The 22,350-nt window shown below is 46.2% G+C and overlaps 1 protein-coding gene across 5 annotated transcripts in view; it reads left to right on the forward strand.

Annotated features, from left to right (window-relative positions):
* The window catches only part of usp25 (ubiquitin specific peptidase 25), a 192,908-nt gene that overhangs the window by 106,783 nt on the left and 63,775 nt on the right, over positions 1-22,350 (forward strand). For 3 of the 5 annotated variants that reach the window (XM_038801374.1, XM_038801375.1, XM_038801378.1), the window contains 4 exons: positions 27-255; positions 6,412-6,612; positions 8,505-8,644; positions 15,809-15,922. In XM_038801374.1, the coding sequence (XP_038657302.1) occupies positions 27-255; positions 6,412-6,612; positions 8,505-8,644; positions 15,809-15,922 (684 nt within the window). The remainder of the gene's footprint in view (positions 1-26; positions 256-6,411; positions 6,613-8,504; positions 8,645-15,808; positions 15,923-22,350) is intronic. The other 2 variants (XM_038801376.1, XM_038801377.1) reach the window with 1 other exon arrangement.

Here is a 22,350-nt window from a genome sequence, read left to right on the forward strand (position 1 = left end):
ATCATATCTTCCCTTTTGTTCTCTAGGTTCCTTACCGATTGCATGCAGTCTTAGTGCACGAAGGTCAGGCTAATGCTGGGCATTACTGGGCCTACATTCATGATCACCACCATGACAGGTGGATGAAGTACAACGACATAGCTGTTACCAAATCCTCCTGGGAGGAGCTAGAACGCGATTCCTTTGGTGGTTACAGGAATGCTAGTGCCTACTGTTTAATGTACATAAATGACACGGAGCGATACTTAATAGAAGGTACTTTCATTAGCTGCATTCTCCTCTTTTACCAGCATCCAGTCGTGTGTATTGTGCATAACAACAGTTTTTCTCATAACAACAGTATGGTCGGAGGTTAGTCAGCCTAACATGAAAACGCTAGCCAATTAACCCCACTTCCTTTGTCTTTACCCTCTTTTTCAAGGATTTATCCAATTCCCTTGTAAACCTTACTGTTTCCACCAGTATCTCGGGCAGTTCATTCCAGATCATTATAACTCGCTGCATAAAACCAAAAATAAATCTCCTCCGCCCTTTTTTTTAGCTGAGCCTGTAGCGAGGGTGCAGACTGAAATTGGTGGCGAGCATGTGTATTTTGCATGGGCCAAAGATGATAGCTTGACGCCAGTTCCAGTTCACACTCTGGCTTCAATCTCAGACTGAAACAGATGGTCCACAACCACCACCTACTATCAGAGCCAGAGCTGCTCAGCTGACCCAAAATCCTCTCCATTATAAAGGCCACCTATTTTCACCTTTATAACACCACCCTTCTCAGCCTCTTTCTCAGCTTGTTTGCTGCCCAAACTCTCATTTCTGTATATTTTTGATCTCCAGACTCCATTGTCCTGAGCAACCTAGGTTTATCGTTCCAGAAGGCCCATTTTACAATTCTCAAACTTGTATTTAGACCCATGCACAGCACAACTTCACTCTTCTCTCTATCTCTATAACCTCCTAGAGCCTTCCAAGATGTCTACATTCTTCCAACTCTGGGCCGTTGTGCAACCCCCCGTCTCGTCCCACCTCAATTCACTGTATCATTGGCAGCTGTGCTATCAACCATCTGGGTCTCGAGCTATGGAATAGCTTTTTTAAACATCTTTTTCTCTGACTCTCCCCTTCTTAAGACTGTCCTAAAGATCTACCGCATTGACCACTCTTTTAGAACCTCTCCCTCCTTGTATTGCTTAGTGAGTTTATTTTATGCCAGTTGTAAAGGTACAATTTGCCCATGGAGAGGGTTTTTAGGTACAGGGATATCAACAGCAGGAACAAAATGACGTGACACAGGAGGAGCCAAACTAGAGGCAACTTATTGGCCAGAACAAAACAAGGCGAGGGCAAGCAGGACCTGAGTTCAGGGAGTCATAGTCATTCCAGGAGAGGACACCATTCCATCTATTGAATCCATGCCAGTTCTCTGTCGAGCTGTCCAGTCACTTCCATTTCCCTGATCTACCCTCAAAATTTCCAATTTCTCTTTGAAAGGAAAGATAAACTTTAATCACACTTAAGCAACTGAAGTAAATACATGTGAATCCATGTCTCCAGCGGAAGGAGCCCTTGATAGTGGTGTAGGGGGGTGGGGGTGCGGATTGGGCAAAAGTAGCATATTCTGCAGTTGTCCTGAAAGATAAGAAAAGTTGCAAAATAGGGATTGTGGGAATAAAATAGGGTATTTCAGAGCAAGCGATATCCCACCAGTTATCAGGGAGAGAAAAGAGGTGGAATTGTTAGAAATAGTGGAATGTCTTGGTGATTTGATTTGATTCATTATTGTCACATGTATTAGTGTACGGTGAAAAGTATTGTTTCTTGCATGCTATGCAGACAACGGGAAGGACGGAGACACTGCAGAATGTAATGTTACAGTCATAGCTAGTGTGTAGAGAAAAGATCAACTTAATACAAAGTAGGTCCAATCAAAAGTCTGATGGCAATAGGGAAGAAGCTGTTCTTGAGTTGATTGGTATGTGACCTCAAACTTTGGTATCTTTCCTGACGGAAGAAGGTGGAAAAGAGTATGTCCGGGGTGCGTGGCGTCTTTAATTATTCCGAGAGAAGCAGGAGTAGGAGGCATTGGTGGAGGCACTGTACAAGGCATGAGTGAGGCCACACCTGGAGTATCGTGCGCAGTATCTGTCCCTTTATTTGAGGAAATATGGAGTGGCATTGGAGGCAGCTCAAAGGAGGTTCACTAGATTGATTCCAGAGATGGGTTTCTCTTCTGAAGAGAGATTGAGCAGTTTAGGCCTATACTCTCTAGAGCCTAGAAGAATGAGAGGAGACCTAATTGAGGCATATAAGATGGAAAAGGATGGGAAAATGTAGACGTGGAGCGGATGCTTCCTCTTATGGGGCATCTAGAATGAGAAGCCATAGTTTTAGGATAAGGTGTAGCAGATTCAAACCAGAGATGAGGAGAAAATACTTCTCCCAAAGGGTTGTGAATCTGTGGAATTCACTACCCCAGAGTGTGGTGGATGCTGGGGTAGTGAGTAAATTTAAGGAGGAGTTGGACAAATTTTTAATTAATGGGTAGAACGGTCTTAAAGCAAAAAGTGCAGAGGATACTGGAAGTCTGCAGAGGGATTTGGATAGGTTAAGTGAATGGGCTAGGGTCTGGCAGATGGAATACAATGTTGACAAATGTGAGGTTAACCATTTTGGTAGGAATAACAGTAAAAGGGATTATTATTTAAATGATAAAATGTTAAAACATGCTGCTGTGCAGAGAGACCTGGGTGTGCTAGTGCATGAGTCGCAAAAAGTTGGTTTACAGGTGCAACAGGTGATTAAGAAGGCAAATGGAGTTTTGTCCTTCATTGCTAGAGGGATGGAGTTTAAGACTAGGGAGGTTATGCTGCAATTGTATAAGGTGTTAGTGAGGTAACACCTGGAGTATCCTGTTCAGTTTTGGTCTTACATGAGAAAGGACGTACTGGCGCTGGAGGGCGTGTAGAGGAGATTCACTAGGTTAATGCCAGAGCTGAAGGAGTTGGATTCCGAGGAGAGGTTGAGTCGACTGGGACTGTACTCATTGGCATTTAGAAGGATGCGGGGGGATCTTATAGAAACATATAAAATTATGAAAGGAATAGATGGGATAGATGCGGGCAGGTTGTTTCCACTGGCGGGTGAAAACAGAACTAGGGGGCATAGCCTCAAAATAAGGGGAAGTAGATTTAGGACTGAGTTTAGGAGGAACCTCTTCACCCAAAGAGTTGTGAATCTATGGAATTCCTTGCCCAGTGAAGCCCAGTGAAGCAGTTGAGTCTCCTTCATTAAATGTTTTTAAGATAAAGATGGATAGTATTTTGAAGAATAAAGGGATTAAGGGTTATGGTGTTTGGGTCGGAAAGTGGGGCTGAGTCCACAAAAGATCAGCCATGATCTCATTGAATGGCGGAGCAGGCTCGAGGGGCCAGATGGCCTACTCCTGCTCCTAGTTCTTATGTTACGGAGATCGGGCAAGATGATGGGGTTGAGGCTATGATGAGATCAGCCATGATCGTATTGAACGGTGGAGCAGGCTCGAGAGGCTAAGTTGCCTGCGCCTGCTTCTAGATATGTTCTAAGAAAGAACTATTCACAGCAATTCCACCTTCCAGCTCTTGGTCGGTAACAGCACAAGCACAAATCTGGTGTTGTTGATTAATAAGGGGATCAGACTGAGCAGCCCACCATTTGAAAACCCTGCTCTAAAGCTTCTTCGCAGTAAATGCAGGGTCAGCATTAGGTTAACACTTCGCCTGTCGTAGCAGAGTGTCTTGGGCTCCTGCATAACGTTCTGCCCAAGAGAGTGGCCAAGGTTCCAAGAGCTAGTGAGCCAATGGCCGTTCTAGAGCGTTAGTGTGCAGTATTTTTTTTTCTATTCGCACTACTCGGTTGTGGCGAATTGGGAATCGACATGTAAATGAAATGAAATGAAAATTGCTTATTGTCACAAGTGGGCTTCAAATGAAGTGAAAAGCCCCTAGTCGGGCAACACAATAGCACAAGTGGATAGCACTGTGGCTTCACAGCGCTAGGGTCCCAGGGTCGATTCCCTGCTGGGTCACTGTCTGTGCGGAGTCTGCATGTTCTCCCTGTGTCTGCGTGGGTTTCCTCTGGGTGCTCCGGTTTCCTCCCACAGTCCAAAGACGTGCAGGTTAGGTGGATTAGCCATGATAAATTGCCCTTAGTGACCAAAATGATTAGGAGGGATTATTTGGTTACGGGGATAGGGTGGAAGTAAGGGCTTAAGTGGGTTGGTGCAGACTCGATGGGCCGAATGGCCTCCTTCTGCACTGTATGTTCTATGTTCACCACATTCCGGCGCCTGTTCAGGGAGGCTGGTACGGGAATTGAACCATGCTGCTGGCCTGCCTTGGTCTGCTTTCAAAGCCAGCGATTTAGCCCAGTGTGCTAAACAGCCCCTTTTACCAATTAAATTTCTGTTTCATTCAGAAATGTAATTTGCCAATTACATTTCTGTTTGATTTTTAAAAAAGCAATGCACTCCCCCTACTGTCAAAAATCAGTATCGCGGGGCTAATGAGGCATTACACTGAGCCCCCACTGGCCCCCTCAGGCAAACGTAAAAGTTCCCATGACAATATTCCGAGAAGAGCAGGGAGTTCTCTCTGGTCCTCTACATTACTGAAGCTGCCTTCCTTGTTGCCCTGGATTTAATACCAGCTATAAGGAATTAACTTTGGCTCGCGTGGAACTTTTATTCCCCATCTCCTGTTGCTCTGAGAAGATGCTGGTGGACTTGTGATGTTTGTGTCTCCAAGACATTGTCTACCAGTATTAGGGCATGTGCCTAAAATGGTGTTATTGTGGCTACACTTGCGGCAGCTTCAAAATTTCAGTTACGCAGCACTGCCCCAGATGCTGTTTTAAACCGTATGGGTGATTAAATTTTTTTTGGAGTAGCGAATTTGCCGTTTTGTGGCAGACTGACCAAGACTATGAGATTGGACTTGACCCAACATTCTCGCGGGGTCATTTTCCACCAAGAGTGCCTGAATAGTGTGAAGGAGCCGGAACTCTGATTTTCAGTGATCTCCTACCAGTCTAACTGGCTGTACTGCCACCACGGTTGAAGTCAGCGGACTCTGTATGGGACAGGGTCAAACCTGGTCTCAATGCATCTTTCCCTGCCTTCTCTTCAGCCAGCAATATCAAGGATGTGGGATAGCAGGCGGAATGATATGTACTTGATTTCTAAACTGTATTGTTTGCTATTTGGTTTACAGAGTATATTTATAATGTGAAGTGATTCATTTTGGAAGGTAGAATTTAAATGCGGAATACGGGGTGAAAGGCAGGATTCTTGGCAGTGTGGAGGAACAGAGGGATCTTGGGGTCCACATACATAGATCCCTCAAAGTTGCCACCCAGATTGATAGGGTTGTTAAGAAGGCGTATGGTATGTTGGCTTTCATTAACAGGGGGATTGAGTTTAAGAGCCGTGAGGTTTTGCTGCAGCTTTATAAAACCCTAGTTAGACCACACTTGGAATATTGTGTCCAGTTCTGGTCGCCTCATTATAGAAAGGATGTGGATGCTTTGGAGAGGGTACAGAGGAGATTTGCAAGGATGCTGCCTGGACTGGAGGGCATGTTTTTTGAAGAAAGGTTGATGGAGCTAGGGCTTTTCTCACTGGAGAGAAGAAGGTGACTTGATAGAGGTGTACAAGGTGATGACCTTATAGCCAAGTTCCGCACGCATGAGTGCGGCCTCAACAGGGATCTTGGATTCATGTCGCATTACATCCACCCCCCACCATCTGGCCTGGACTTGCAAAATCCTACCAACTGTTCTGGCTTGAGACAATTCACACCTCTTTAACCTGTGATTATCCCTCTCCCTGGATCTGTAATGATTTGATTACCTGCAAATGCTCGCATTCCAAGCATTGTCCAGCATCTCTGACTTTGTCTATATAAATGTTTCTGGAACATACCTCGCCATTCACCTGAGGAAGGAGCTGCGCTCCGAAAGCTTGTGTTTGAAACAAACCTGTTGGACTTTAACCTGGTGTTGTAAGACTTCTTAAGGTGATGAGAGGCATGGATAGAGTGGATAGCCAGACACTTTTCCCCAGGGTGAAAATGGCTGTCACAAGGAGACATAATTTTAAGGTGATTGGAGGAAGGTATAGGGGAGATGTCAGAAGTCGATTCTTTACACAGAGAGAGATGGGTGTGTGGAATGTATTGCCAGCGGAGGTGGTGAAGTTATTAGGGACATTTAAGCGACTCTTGGATAAGCGCATGGACAGCAGTATATTGAAGGGGTGCAGGTTAGGTTGATCTTAGATTAGGATAAGTGATCGGCACAACATCGTGAGCCGAAGGACCTGTACTGTGCTGTACTGTTCTATGTTCTATATTACAATAATCTTTCCCATTGCTATCGCAGAGGAGTTCGATAAGGAAACTGGCCAGGTATTGACTGGAATGAACACTTTGCCGTGTGATTTGAAAGAGTACGTCAGAGATGACAACCGAAGGTTTGAGAAAGAGCTGCAAGAATGGGACGCACAGCAGGAGAAAAAAGCCCTACAGGAAAAGATGGAGATACACACTACCCAGAGGGAGCCCACTGGAGCACCTACCTCGGGTAAGAGGTTTAAATGACTTTCTGACTTTATTTGTTGTTCTCTCAGTCGCAATTTCTTGATGCATGTTGATTTATTTTTTGAGCCATGTTTAGTCGATGTATTGAAGCACCATATTAAATTTCCTTATGTAAAAACGTGGGTCCAATTCCTGGTCTACATTAAATTGAGCTGAGCAACCAAGGCTTGCACTCGGGTCTTCCGCATCTGTGAGCTGTTGAGAGGAAAATTCAGGCCAGCCCCGCCCCGATGTCAGCCTGTTGGCTTTGTTTTGCAGTCAGCAGGCAGCTCCTGTGGGTTGACGCCTGTAGTGGGAATAGTATTGGGCTTGACTATACTGCCATCTGCTGATGCTCTTTACCCGGAGAGTGGTTAGAATGTGGAAGTCATTACCATGTGGAATTGAGGCATGTCCCCTTGATGCATTGAAGGGCCGAGGTGGTGGCGGGATGTGCTGACATGGTGCCCATGGGAGCGTATGGTCCTTGAAACCTACTCTGCAATTCACTGCTGATCCTCTGCCTCAACTCCACTTCTTCAGCCAGTGACCCCCTTGATTCCCTGAGAGACAAAGACCCGCCGATCAAAACCTTCTCAGGTAGACAATTCCAAAGACTCAACCTTTTGAGTGAAGAAGTTTCTACTCGCGTCAGTCATGAACTTACCCTTCGACTCTGCCCCCGGTTCTAAATTCACCAGTCAGTGGAAATAACCTCGTTGCTATGCCAAGCCCTTATGCTATCTGATACATTTCAATGAGATCACCTCTCATTTACCTAAACTCCAGGGGGCACGGAGACCCGATTTACTCAGTTTTGCATCACTCCAGGATAGTATTGATGAACCGCCGCTAAAGAAAATATATTCTTCCTCTGGGTATGGAGCTGTTCACAGCACTCCCGGGTAGTCTAATCAAGGTGAGAAACAGGGTGTGAAAGAGGCTCACATTGACTTTGAATGCTGGCAGAGACCATTTGGGCTGAATGTTTGGTTTCTGTGATGTAAACTTCTATGTACCTCTGAGATGAGCTATCAGTGCAGATTTGGAACATGGAATTTTCTGTTCTGAATGACAACACCCCCCACCCCAGGCTTGCCAGTGGAGCAATCAAAAAACCCTTTAAGCTTATGGTTTGACATTTTGAGATTTTGTTTCTGACGCTGGGCCATTGAAACCATTTGGAGTACCGGCTCATGCAGAGGGCAGCAAGTTGAAGGAGGCTTTAGAGGACTGCGTGTCCCTGCTGGATAAAAGCATTTTTCAGCACAGTTAGAAGTCTTACAACACCAGGTTCAAGTCCAACAGGTTTGTTTCAAACACGAGCTTTCGGAGCACTGCTCCTTCCCAGGTGAATGGAAATGAAATGAAATTAATGAAAATGGCTTATTGTCACGAGTAGACTTCAATGAAGTTACTGTGAAAAGCCCCAAGTCGCCACATTCCGGCGCCTGTCCGGGGAGGCTGGTACGGGAATCGAACCGTGCTGCTGGCCTGCTTGGTCTGCTTTCAAAGCCAGAAATTTAGCCAAGTGAGCTAAACCAGAGGTATGTGCCAGAAACATTTATATAGACAAAGTCAGAGATGCCAGATAATGCTTGGAATGCGAACATTTGCGGGTAATCAGATCATTACAGATCCAGAGATAGTGGGTAATCCCAGGTTAAAGAGGTGTGAATTGTCTCAAATCAGGACAGTTGGTAGGATTTTGCAAGTCCAGGCCAGATGGTGGGGGGTGAATGTAATGCGACATGAATCCAAGATCCCGGTTGAGGCCGCACTCATACGTGCGGAACTTAGCTATAAGGTTTTGCTCGGCAATTTTTCAGCACATAAGGGAACAAGCTGAACAAACGTTTTTTAAAATGCTCCCTTTTTTTGTTGTTGTTGTTGTAGTACAAGGAAAAGAATTGGAATACTTGGAGCAGCCGTCAGCAAAAGATCCCTCGAAGGTTTGTGAAGGAGACACAGCAAGGACCGTCTCCAAAGCTGCCACAGAGTATGAAGACCGAGGTCCAGAGGCTGCACTGCAAGCGGTATGACTTGCAACAAGCCAACTTTTCTTTCCTATTTACTTATTATATCAAATAAAGAAATGCTGAATAGTTAATGCTAGGTCGGTTATTGCTCGCTAAGAAACGCCGTTCGACCACTCCCATCCATCCTCTTTACCCACCCATTAAAAGCCACAATTTACTTATGTTATATACAGGAGTTTTGTTACCCAGCAAAAGAGCAGTGATGTTTTCTCTCCCCTCCACTTCCTCTTAAATCTATTCCCTACAAAAACATCCATGGGCGCACAAGGAAGATATAATTCATCGCTTCTGAAACACAATGGGATTTTCAGAAGTCGTGACATGGTCCCGTATAAATTCAAGGTCCACCACTACTCTCCTGCCAATGCCTCTCTCCATTTCCCTCTTTCCTTCCTTCCCAAGAATGTCAGTTCCCATGGGGAGTCAGTTCTGTCAGTGTCAGCCTGCTCCTTCCAGGAACCTCGCCCGAGCTGGCTGACCAATGCTGGTAGTCTCACGGCGGAACCGGATTACCCGATGCCAGAATCTTCAGGCACACCTAACCAAAACCCCTGGACAATTAAGGAAATGAGGACTGTGACTTGGCTTGCCAGCTCGTCAGTCCAGTGGTGTTGAAGGCTTCCACTCCAAACTTGGCATAGACTGGCAGGTGAGAAGAACCAAATGCCAGTCCTGTTGGTCTGTCCGGTTCGCCAACTCGCTGAATGAACTGCTGAAACAGTGGGTTGTAAAGTATCAGCTGCGCACTTAACAGAGGTGCAGCACTCCTGTATATAATATGCTCTTAACAGTCTTTATGCTAATCTTTTTTTGTCCATTGTGCCATGTTTCATTTATGGAGCTCCAAGACTAGTCATGCCAGTTCAAACTTCAGTGTCCCACAGTTGTCTTGTATTATTTCAAATCAAAACGCAGATGTACAAGAGTTAAAGAAGCCAATTTATATTCTTCCAATAAACTGATTCTGACATTCCTCCCGAAACAATATTTTTCTGTGTTTTATTTTGGGGAGGGAGAGGCAGAAGCGGAGTTTGCGATCATGCTGTCGACCTCAGCTTTGTGCCTCATCTCCTCGCTGTAATTGTCGGGAACACTGATCGGCGGTCATGGGGCACAGGGCAGAGGTCAATCGAGGCAGCACACAAACCTTGTATTCTTAAAATTGACCATGGCTGTAAAGACCAGTTTGGTTTTCTAACCCTCTTCATCACACGGTAATAATATTTTACCAGTTATTTTACGCTGGTGTGCTTCTTTTGCTCCTTAACATGTGTGTTTGTATATATTTGCAAAAGAGGTTTATCTTGGGGAGAGGTTATAATTTTCACACCAACTGTGGAACAGTGTGGTTTAAATCTGCCCCAACAGTTGGGGAGTGGGTGGGGGTTGAGGGGCAGATCGGCTGAGCTTGATTCTTGTCCTCTGGAATGCTAGACCTAAAAACCTATCTAGGTAACCGGGGCTCCGAATTCCCACTGGATGTTGTCCTGGCTGAATCTCCCATACATCCATTCCAGCAATCCAGAAAGCATTGTGCTCTCTTGTATCTTGGTGAGCAGCAAGGTAACCCAGATGTAATGCCACTCTGGTAAAACAACACAACAGACGGGGCACTTTCTGGGGTGCAGAGGATTGTAGGTACAGCAGTTGCCATTATTGACTGTTGTCGAATGACTAATGGCGACTGGTAGTGAGGCAGTTGGACATCATGTGGTGAAACCGCCTTGGATATGTTCCGGACAGCATTAGCAACCCTGCAATGTTGGAACTGTCTCTGAACATTTCACAGTCTGTTTAGCAAAGTACAAATTAGATATTGTAGGGGTGGCTTGGTGGCACAGTGGTCAGCATTGCTGCCTCACGGCGCCGAGGGCCCGGGTTCGATCCCGGTCCCGGGTCACTGTCCGTGTGGAGTTTGCACATTCTCCCCGTGTCTGGTGGGTCTTACCCCACAACCCAAAAGATGTGCAGGGTAGGTGGATTGGCCATGCTAAATTGCCCCTTAATCGGGAAAAAAAAAGAATTTGGTACATTAAATTTTTTTTTTCAATTGTAGATTGAAGAGTTCATGGTCTGAAAGAGGAGGCATTGTGCATGAACAGAGCTACTGGTTTACAGTGACAAATTGTTAAATAATTCTAGTAAATGCTTGGGAATCCAGTGTTTCGGAATTCCTGTGACAACTGTGAGCCAGTGTCCCAGTGGTTGCTTAAAATTAAAATCACCCAGTTAATGAGGTAACACAGCTTGCTGGGTTGCTTGTAGTTTTATTAGCACTGATTCCAAACTACACCAGGACCACCACGGTTCCTCCGCTGGCCTCGGGATGAGAAATTGAACCCAGATCCTTGAGGGTCCGGTTGTGGTGGTCCGTAAAGATCCATGGGTTGTAATCCAGGGTGCAGTAGCACCGTGCATTTCCTTTTTACTAATCCAGAGATGTGAATTGAAATCCCAACATGGCAGCGGGAGAATTTAAATCCAATTAACTAAATAAATCTGGAACAAAAGGCTCATTAAGGCCATGAAAGTCCTAGATTGTCTTAAAAGCTCATCTGGTTTAAAAAGGTCCTCTGGAGAATGAAATGATTCATCCTCGCCTAGTCTGGCCGGGATGCGACTCCAGATCCACAACAATGTGGTTGATTGTTAATTACCCTCTGGAACGGTCTAATGAAGTCAGTCTGTTGTATTCAGGAAAGTGGCTCATGCCCGCGGCACTTAGGAATGGGCAACAAATGCTGGCCTTGGCAACGACCTCGCACCCTGTAAATAGTTTTTTTGAAAAGGGGAGGTCAAAGGTCACCTCGATCTCCTGGTTCGTTCAATAAGAACCAGGAAGGAAAGTTACGAGGTTATGGTTTTGAGTAACCTGTGGACCTGGGCTCAGCTGCTTGCTTTTGTTTACACCCTCAACTCATGTAAAGCTTCCTGTTTCTTTGTTAGCTCACTGAGCTAAATCACTGGCTTTTCAAGCAGGCCAGCAGCATGGTTCGATTCCCGTACCAGCCTCCCCGAACAGGCGCCGGAATGTGGCGACTAGGGGCTTTTCACAGTAGCTTCATTGAAGCCTACTCGTGACAATAAGCGATTTTCGTTTCGTTTCGTTATTGGGGACGTCGGTGTTGCTGGCCAGGCTGACATTTATGGCCCATTTGTAATTGCCCCGCGAAGGTGGTGTGGGCCACCGCCTTGTAATGCTCGTAATCATTTGATGCAACTGATTGACCTGTCAGGCCACTTTAGAAGGTACTTAAGAGGCAGTCGTACAGGATTGGAACTAGAGTTTACATATAGACCAGACAGGGTGTGAGTACCAGGCTGACTTCCCTAAAGCAGCATTTCATGGTCATTACCTCTGCTTGACCCTTGATAAGCCTTGCATTTGAAGAGCAAAGTGATAATTAGGGTCACTTACTATCTCAGGGGCCGAACCCTGTAGGTAGTCTTCACCTAAGCTACTTTTAATTCCTAGCCTCAGACAGTTTACCCTGCTAGTGGACAACACAAGGAGCTGGTTTAGCACACTGGGCTAAATCGCTGGCTTTGAACGCAGACCAAGGCAGGCCAGCTGCACGGTTCAATACCCGTTCCAGCCTCCCCGAACAGGTGCCGGAATGTGGCGACTAGGGGCTTTTCACAGTAACTTCGTTGAAGTCTACTCGTGACAATAAGTGATTTTCATTTTTCATTTTCATTTCACAAGTGCTTTCCCTTGGGCACAATCCAAATTTTAGTAAATTAAAGAACAGAGGCACAGGGTAGTTGTCATGTTCACTGCACGGGAGACCCACAGTTGAAAAGAGCAAAGGTGAGGAAACTGAATTGTATAGGCCCCCCCCCTCCCCCCCCCTCCCAATGATACTGTGGGAATGTTGTGCCTGGTATCGTGACTTTCCTCACCTTGTGCAGGAGATGGTGGTTGGGATTGGCCGACACATTTTATGTAGTATGTTGGAGGAGAGAAGTGCCCTGAATTCATATATTGTCAATGTACCTAAGGTCCTGTGACTGTTTTGTGATTTTTAGTACACGCGCGCATATATTATAAAATTGCACTTGTGGGCAGTAGCGGACAGAATTAGATTTTGTCAGTACATCTTCCCGGCTCTTAATCCCCACCTGTCCTGATGTGAATGCACGCTGTCCGTGAATTGTAACCTCTTGCTGTTTTGCAGCTTCCATCATCATTATCATCACCATCATCACTGCCCTACGGCTGCGCTTTAAGCCTCCTTTCTCCCTGTTCATTCTAACCTTCCACCTGCTCCTCCATGAAGGCTTCTCACTGTTGTACACTGAATGTAGAATGCTGTATGTCCTGTCAATCCTGCTCATGATGCAGCACAGAGTAGGGGGAAGCAGTGTGAATGGCTTCTCCTGTAGGGATCAGGAGATGTACTTCTTCCCGATTTTGCAAAGTTGCCATGACTGTATTCTATATTTTTCTTTTGCCTCTCTTCGTCCCAGTTAACAGTGCTTTCTCCAGATTCGCCTGAAGTAAAAGGGTGACAATCTACAGAGAAGGTTTTATTTAGGTTGTACACCTGTTTTCTGCTCTTGATTCACCCAACTTAAGCTCTTCATTTGCCATCACGACTAGTGACCGACCAGTAGTCACTTGTAATTCAACAGTGAGCCACAGCAGTGATACTTTTTACTTTCTGCTTGTGCGGTGACCCCCTGGAAATATATCCCACTCCCAGGGAGACCCTATAAGTACTGTCTCTCTCGGAGAGGTGGTGGTGGGGATGGGGTGAGGTACAGAGATGGGGTGATCCAGGAATAAGTGTCTTATTCCTGAGGAATCGTTCCAAATAGTCTCATATCTCCAGGGAGACTCCTGCAAAATAGTGAAATCCAGAGAAATCACTGGAAATACTGTCATAATACTGGGTAATGCCTGCATGTACTATCACACTGTCCCTCCTCCTCTTCCTCTTCTGCTCCAACCCCCCCCCACACCCACACACACACACACACACACACACACACTCCGTCCCACACACACACACCTTCCCACCAAATCTCCCACCTAACCTCTTTCACCCCTCCCTCACCCCTGAACATCCCCTCCGCCAGTCCCTCCCCTCCTTTCTAACTACTCCCTCCCCAGCTCTCTTGAACCTCCCACTTCCCATCCCTCCCTCTGCCTCTTCGCACTGTCTCACCTCCTCCTCCTCCTCCCTTCCTCCCCACTTCTTTCCTCCATCAACCTCTCCCGCCCCCACCTCTCCTTTCCCTCCCACCATCCCTCTCTTCCCCACCTTCCCTGCCCTCCTCATTCTCCCCTCTTTCCCCCTCCCTGCCCCATGAATATGTTGCTGTTTTCACATCAGTAATTGCAATTAACTCTGGCCTCTTGACGGTAAACTGCCTGTAAAATCACCGATAGTGTTTTGACGCTCTAATTCACTGATTTCCATTTTTTCTGACCCTCTTCCTCGGTGTGTGCCTTTTACATAATTTGCTTGGTTTACACTTTTCAAACTCCCTCCAGCCTTTTACTCTGAGCCAGAGGAGGAAACTGGCAGCTCTGGATTTGGTGTATTGCTGTAAGAGTCATTCTTGGCCACTGGGTGGTGCTGTGTGACAACCCATTCAATCTATGCTGTATCTGATCACGCTGGTTTACAAGTTGGTGCTGTGACACAGTGTGATTGGGTGTGGGTTTATACCAGTGATTTGTCCAAACACCCACTCAGCAAATGCAACCAGACATAGTCGAGAGAACTCAAACATCTGCTTCCTTCTTTCCTTAGTGCCGGGCCCGACTGAGGTGTTGGGGAGGACGAAGGACCAGTAAATGACAGAAGAATGATTGAATGTGTAATTTCTTGTTTAATAAAGGCGCAAATGATGAAAGCATTTTTCCAAAGCACCTCCGAAATCTGCGACCATCCTTGGACCGATATCACCGTTCCTTCACTATTGCGCCCTGCCTTCCCTCCTAACAGCACTGAGTGTACCTTCACCATGAACCCTGCCTAACATCACTGTGTGTGCCTCCACCATGGGACTCCCTCGGCCTAACATCACTGTGTGTACCTCCACCATGGGACTCCCTCTGCCTAACATCACTGTGTGTACCTCCACCATGGGACTCCCTCTGCCTAACATCACTGTGTGTGCCTCCACCATGGGACCCCCTCTGTCTAACAGCACTGTGTGTGTGCCTCCACCATGGGACCCCATCTAACAGCACTGTGTGTGCCTCCACCATGGGACCCCCTCTGTCTAACAGCACTGTGTGTGTGCCTCCACCATGGGGCTGCCTCTGTCTAACAGCGCTGTGTGTGTGCCTCCACCATGGGACTCCCTCTGTCTAACAGCACTGTGAGTGTACCTCCACCATGGGACTCCCTCTGCCTAACAGCACTGTGCGTGTGTCTCCAGCATGGATCCCCGCCAAGCAGCACGGTGGATTTGCCTCCAGCATGGATCCCCGCCAAGCAGCACGGTGGATTTGCCTCCAGCATGGATCCCACTGCCTAAGGCACTGTGGCTCTAGCCCGACCGTGCACTGGTTCAAGGCGGTAGCTCCCCATCCCCTTCTCGAGAACAATTCGGGATGAGTAACAAATGCTGGCCTTCCAGTGACACTCATCCCCGGAATGAATATTTGAAAATATTTAGTGAAATGGTTACGAGGCCAGAACTAGGGCGGCCATGCTCGCAGTAACAGGGGAGCCCAGCATTACCTTCATTATGATTGTTCAGTTAGCAGCGATCACATTGGGTATGACTGAATAGCAGGGACCAGACCATGCCAGGTTGAGGTCCTGACCTGGGCTGAATTATTCCTCTTGGCTTTGTGACATTCGGGACACAACCTCAGCACTGTGCTTGGAAGTGGCTGTGAGGTGAGGACAGGGCCCGACTTGGCTGAGATGTCCTTGGCGTCAAAATGCCCCGCGTGCACCCCTGCTTCAATCACCCGCATGAAGACTACATATCTAGGCTCAGTGGTCGCAGGAGTCGCCATCATTGGGGGGGGGGGGGGGGGGGGTAATAAAGTGACACAGAAAAGTGAAGATGCTCTTGGAGTAGCAGTTGGAAAGAAATGAGCCCTTTGTGGAATCAGTGTTGTGTTTTGTGACCCTTCATCTTTTCTTTTCCCTGTGCCCTCCACCACATCCTGACCTTGCCCTTCTCCTGTAGGGGTCTACTGCAGCTTCCCCCGGGCCTGGTTCCAGCCAGCGTGTGGTTGAGGTGGAGATCCCCCAAATAGGAAGGTTGGTCATAGAGTCAGAGGAAGGCGGTTATGATGATGAGGTATCTACCCAGTGCCTGGCCACATATAATTGACCAGATAGCATGCGGGCGTTTGTTGCATGGCACTCAAATGGGCATGTTTCTGTGGACTACAGTGCATAGGAGTGCAAGAGTTACCATTCATATAAAAAAAAAGTAACTCCAGTTGTGCAGGATAGGCGATGCATGTTACAAATTGTAGGACAGAGAAAAAGGCACATTAAACAATGTAGGGTATGGGGGAGGTGGCATGATACAATTTGTGATGGGGCCAGGACAGGTCATGCAATGCATTGTGGGGAAGAGGACAAAATATACAATGCTAGGTAGGGGAGCGGACTTATTATACAATGCAGGGTAAGTGAAACAACACATTTTACAATGTAGGTTAAGAGAGAGGACACAATGTACGATGCAGAGTAAGTGCGAGGACACATTCTAAAGTGCATAGGGAGAAGATACATTATACAATGCAGGGTATGGGAGAGGACACAGTATACAATGAAGGGTAAGGAAGAGACATTGTACAATGCTGCGTAGGGGTGAGGACACTTCTACATTGCAGGGTAAGGGAGAGGACAGCTATAATGCAGGGGAAGGGAGAATTCATTATGCATTACCGTGGGCAGCACGGTAGCACAAGTGGATAGCACTGTGGCTTCACAGTGCCAGGGTCCCAGGTTCCATTCCCCGCTGGGTCACTGGCTGTGCGGAGTCTGCATGTTCTCCCCGTGTCTGCGTGGGTTTCCTCCGGGCGCTCCGGTTTCCTCCCACAGTCCACAGATGTGCAGGTTAGGTGGATTGGCCATGATAAATTGTCCTTAGTGACCAAAATGGTTAGGAGGGGTTACGGGGATAGGGTGGAAGTGAGGACTTAAGTGGGTCGGTGCAGACTCGATGGGCCGAACGGCCTCCTTCTGCACTGTATGTTCTATTACAGGGTATGGGAGACGGCATTATAGAATGCAGGGTTATAATGAAGACACATTATAGAATGCATGGTATGAGAGAGGGCACATTATAGAATGCAGTATAACGGCAAGGGCACATTATACAATATAGGAAGAGGAAACATTAAAGAATGCAGGGTAAGAGAGAAGACACGTTATATAAGGCTGGGTGACAGCGAGGACACATTATAGAATGGAGTGTAACGGCAAGGATATTATACAACGTAGGATAAGGGAGAGGAAACGTTAAAGAATGCAGGGGAAGAGAGAAGACACGTTATAGAATGCAGGATTTGGGAGAGGACACATAGAATGCAGGGTAACAGCGAGGACAGAATATAGAATGCAGGGTAAGGCAGAGGAAACAATGCAGAGTGACAGTGAGGGCACATTATAGAATGCAGGGGAAGGGAGAGGGCACATTATAGAATACAGGGTAAGAGGACGCATTATAGAACATGGGGTAAAAGAGGACGCATACAATGCAGGATAAGGGAGAAGAAACATACAATGCAGGGTATGGGAGAGGACATATAGAATGCAACTTATGGGAGAGGAAACACTACAGAATGCAGTGTATGGGCGAGGACACAGAATGCAGCAGGGGCTGTTTAGCACAGGGCTAAATCGTTGGCTTTGAAAGCAGACCAAGGGAGGCCAGCAGCACGGTTTGATTCCTGTATCAGCTTCCCCGAACAGGTGCTGGAATGTGGCGACTAGGGGCTTTTCACAGTAACTTCATTGAAGCCTACTTGTGACAATAAGCGATTTTCATTTCATTTCATTATGGGAGAGAAAACACTAGAATGCAGAGTATGGAAGAGGAATCATTATAGAATGCAGGGCTAGAGAGATAATGCACTATACAGGGCAGGGTACGGGAGAGGACACATATAAAATGCAGGATAACAGCGAGGACACATGGAATGCAGCGTATGGGAGAGGTCACAGTATAGAATGCAGTGTAACAGTAAAGACACATATAATGCAGATTGGAGACGGAGATGAAACAGAATGCAGAATAACAGCAAGGATACATTATACATTGCAGGGTATGGGATAGGACCACACATTGCAGAGAATGGGTGAGGACACATTATGCAATGCAGGGTTTGGGAAAAGACACAACAATTCAGTGCGAGGCTGGTACACATACAGGATAAGGGAGAGGACACATACAATGCAGGGTAAGAGAGGACACATACAATGCAGGGTAAGAGAGGACACATACAATGCAGGGTAAGAGAGGACACATTATAATGCAGGGTAAGAGAGGACATGTACAATGCAGGGTAAGAGAGGACATATACAATGCAGGGTAAGAGAGGACACATACAATGCAGGGTAAGAGAGGACACATACAATGCAGGGTAAGAGAGGACACATACAATGCAGGGTAAGAGAGGACACATACAATGCAGGGTAAGAGAGGACACATACAATGCAGGGTAAGAGAGGACACATACAATGCAGGGTAAGAGAGGACACATACAATGCAGGGTAAGAGAGGACACATTATAATGCAGGGAAAGAGAGGATATGTACAATGCAGGGTAAGAGAGGACATATAATGCAGGATAAGAGAGGACACATACAATGCAGGGTAAGAGAGGACACATACAATGCAGGGTAAGAGAGGACACATTATAATGCAGGATAAGAGAGGACACGTACAATGCAGGGTAAGAGGACACATTATAATGAGGGGTAAGGGAGATGACGCATTGTGCGATGCAGGATTTGGGAGAGGGCACATTATAGAATGCAGGGTAACAGCAAGGACACATTATAGAATGCAGGATTTGGGAGAGGGCACATTATGGAATGCAGGGTAACAGCGAGGACACATAGAATGCAGTGTAACAGCGAGGACATGTTATAGAATGCAGGGTAACAGCGAAACACATTATAGAATGCAGGGAAACAGCAAGGACACATTATAGAATGCAGGGTAACAGCGAGACACATTATAGAATGCAGGGTAACAGCGAGACACATTATAGAATGCAGGGTAACAGCGAGACACATTATAGAATGCAGGGTAACAGCAAGGACACATAGAATGCAGGGTAACAGCGAGGACACATTATAGAATGCAGGGTAACAGCAAGGACACATAGAATTCAGGGTAACAGCGAGACACATTATAGAATGCAGGATTTGGGAAAGGGCACATTATAGAATGCAGGGTAACAGCGAGGACACATCATAGAATGCAGGGTAACAGCGAGGACACATTATAGAATGCAGGGTAACAGCAAGGACACATTATAGAATGCAGGTAACAGCGAGGACACATTATAGAATGCAGGATTTGGGAGAGGGCACATTATAGAATGCAGGGTAACAGCGAGGACATGTTATAGAATGCAGGGTAACAGCAAGGACACATTATAGAATGCAGGGTAACAGCGAAACACATTATAGAATGCAGGATTTGGGAGAGGGCACATTATAGAATGCAGGGTAACAGCGAGACACATTATAGAATGCAGGATTTGGGAAAGGGCACATTATAGAATGCAGGATTTGGGAGAGGGCACATTATAGAATGCAGGGTAACAGCGAGGACACATTATAGAATGTAGGGTAACAGCGAGGACACATAGAATGCAGGGTAACAGCGAGGACACATTATAGAATGCAGGGTAACAGCGAGACACATTATAGAATGCAGGATTTGGGAAAGGGCACATTATAGAATGCAGGGTAACAGCGAGGACACATTATAGAATGCAGGGTAACAGCGAGACACATTATAGAATGCAGGGTAACAGAGAGACACATTATAGAATGCAGGGTAACAGCGAGGACATGTTATAGAATGCAGGGTAACAGCGAGACACATTATAGAATGCAGGGTAACAGCGAGACACATTATAGAATGCAGGGTAACAGCGAGACACATTATAGAATGCAGGGTAACAGCGAGACACATTATAGAATGCAGGGTAACAGCGAGACACATTATAGAATGCAGGGTAACAGCGAGGACATGTTATAGAATGCAGGGTAACAGCGAGACACATTATAGAATGCAGGGTAACGGCGAGGACACATTATAGAATGCAGGGTAACAGCGAGGACACATTATAGAATGCAGGATTTGGGAAAGGGCACATTATAGAATGCAGGGTAACAGCGAGGACACATTATAGAATGCAGGGTAACAGCGAGACACATTATAGAATGCAGGGTAACAGCGAGACACATTATAGAATGCAGGGTAACAGCGAGGACACATTATAGAATGCAGGGTAACAGCGAGGACACATTATAGAATGCAGGGTAACAGCGAGGACACATTATAGAATGCAGGGTAACAGCGAGGACACATTATAGAATGCAGGATTTGGGAAAGGGCACATTATAGAATGCAGGGTAACAGCGAGGACACATTATAGAATGCAGGGTAACAGCGAGACACATTATAGAATGCAGGGTAACAGCGAGGACACATTATAGAATGCAGGGTAACAGCGAGACACATTATAGAATGCAGGGTAACGGCGAGGACACATTATAGAATGCAGGGTAACAGCGAGGACACATTATAGAATGCAGTGTAACAGCGAGGACATGTTATAGAATGCAGGGTAACAGCGAGACACATTATAGAATGCAGGGAAACAGCAAGAAAACATTATAGAATGCAGGGTAACAGCGAGACACATTATAGAATGCAGGGAAACAGCAAGAAAACATTATAGAATGCAGGGTAACAGCGAGACACATTATAGAATGCAGGGTAACAGCGAGACACATTATAGAATGCAGGGTAACAGCGAGACACATTATAGAATGCAGGGTAACAGCGAGACACATTATAGAATGCAGGGAAACAGCAAGAAAACATTATAGAATGCAGGGTAACAGCGAGACACATTATAGAATGCAGGGTAACAGCGAGACACATTATAGAATGCAGGGTAACAGCGAGACACATTATAGAATGCAGGGTAACAGCAAGGACACATTATAGAATGCAGGGTAACAGCGAGGACACATTATAGAATGCACTGTAACAGCGAGGACATGTTATAGAATGCAGGGTAACAGCGAGGACACATTATAGAATGCAGGGTAACAGCGAGGACACATTATAGAATGCAGGGTAACAGCGAGGACACATAGAATTCAGGGTAACAGCGAGGACACATTATAGAATGCAGGATTTGGGAGAGGGCACATTATAGAATGCAGGGTAACAGCGAAACACATTATAGAATGCAGGGTAACAGCGAGACACATTATAGAATGCAGGATTTGGGAAAGGGCACATTATAGAATGCAGGATTTGGGAGAGGGCACATTATAGAATGCAGGGTAACAGCGAGGACACATTATAGAATGTAGGGTAACAGCGAGGACACATTATAGAATGCAGGGTAACAGCGAGACACATTATAGAATGCAGGATTTGGGAAAGGGCACATTATAGAATGCAGGGTAACAGCGAGACACATTATAGAATGCAGGGTAACGGCGAGGACACATTATAGAATGCAGGGTAACAGCGAGACACATTATAGAATGCAGGGTAACGGCGAGGACACATTATAGAATGCAGGGTAACAGCGAGGACACATTATAGAATGCAGGGTAACAGCGAGACACATTATAGAATGCAGGGTAACAGCGAGACACATTATAGAATGCAGGGTAACGGCGAGGACACATTATAGAATGCAGGGTAACAGCGAGGACACATTATAGAATGCAGGGTAACAGCGAGGACACATTATAGAATGCAGGGTAACAGCGAGGACACATTATAGAAAGCAGTGTAACAGCGAGGACATGTTATAGAATGCAGGGTAACAGCGAGACACATTATAGAATGCAGGGTAACAGCAAGAAAACATTATAGAATGCAGGGTAACAGCGAAACACATTATAGAATGCAGGGTAACAGCGAGACACATTATAGAATGCAGGGTAACAGCGAGACACATTATAGAATGCAGGGTAACAGCGAGACACATAGAATGCAGGGTAACAGCGAGGACACATTATAGAATGCAGGGTAACAGCGAGACACATTATAGAATTCAGGGTAACAGCGAGACACATTATAGAATGCAGGGTAACAGCGAGACACATTATAGAATGCAGGGTAACAGCAAGGACACATTATAGAATGCAGGGTAACAGCGAGGACACATTATAGAATGCAGGATTTGGGAAAGGGCACATTATAGAATGCAGGGTAACAGCGAGGACACATAGAATTCAGGGTAACAGCGAGACACATAGAAAGCAGGATTTGGGAAAGGGCACATTATAGAATGCAGGGTAACAGCGAGGACACATCATAGAATGCAGGGTAACAGCGAGGACACATTATAGAATGCAGGGTAACAGCGAGGACACATTATAGAATGCAGGGTAACAGTGAGGACACATTATAGAATGCAGGGTTAAGGCAGAGGAAACAATGCAGAGTAACAGCGAGGGCACATTATGCATTGCAGGGTATGGGAGAGGACACATACATTG

The sequence above is a fragment of the Scyliorhinus canicula genome, chromosome 7, assembly GCF_902713615.1.
Source record: "Scyliorhinus canicula chromosome 7, sScyCan1.1, whole genome shotgun sequence".
NCBI classification, from domain to species: Eukaryota; Metazoa; Chordata; class Chondrichthyes; order Carcharhiniformes; family Scyliorhinidae; genus Scyliorhinus; species Scyliorhinus canicula.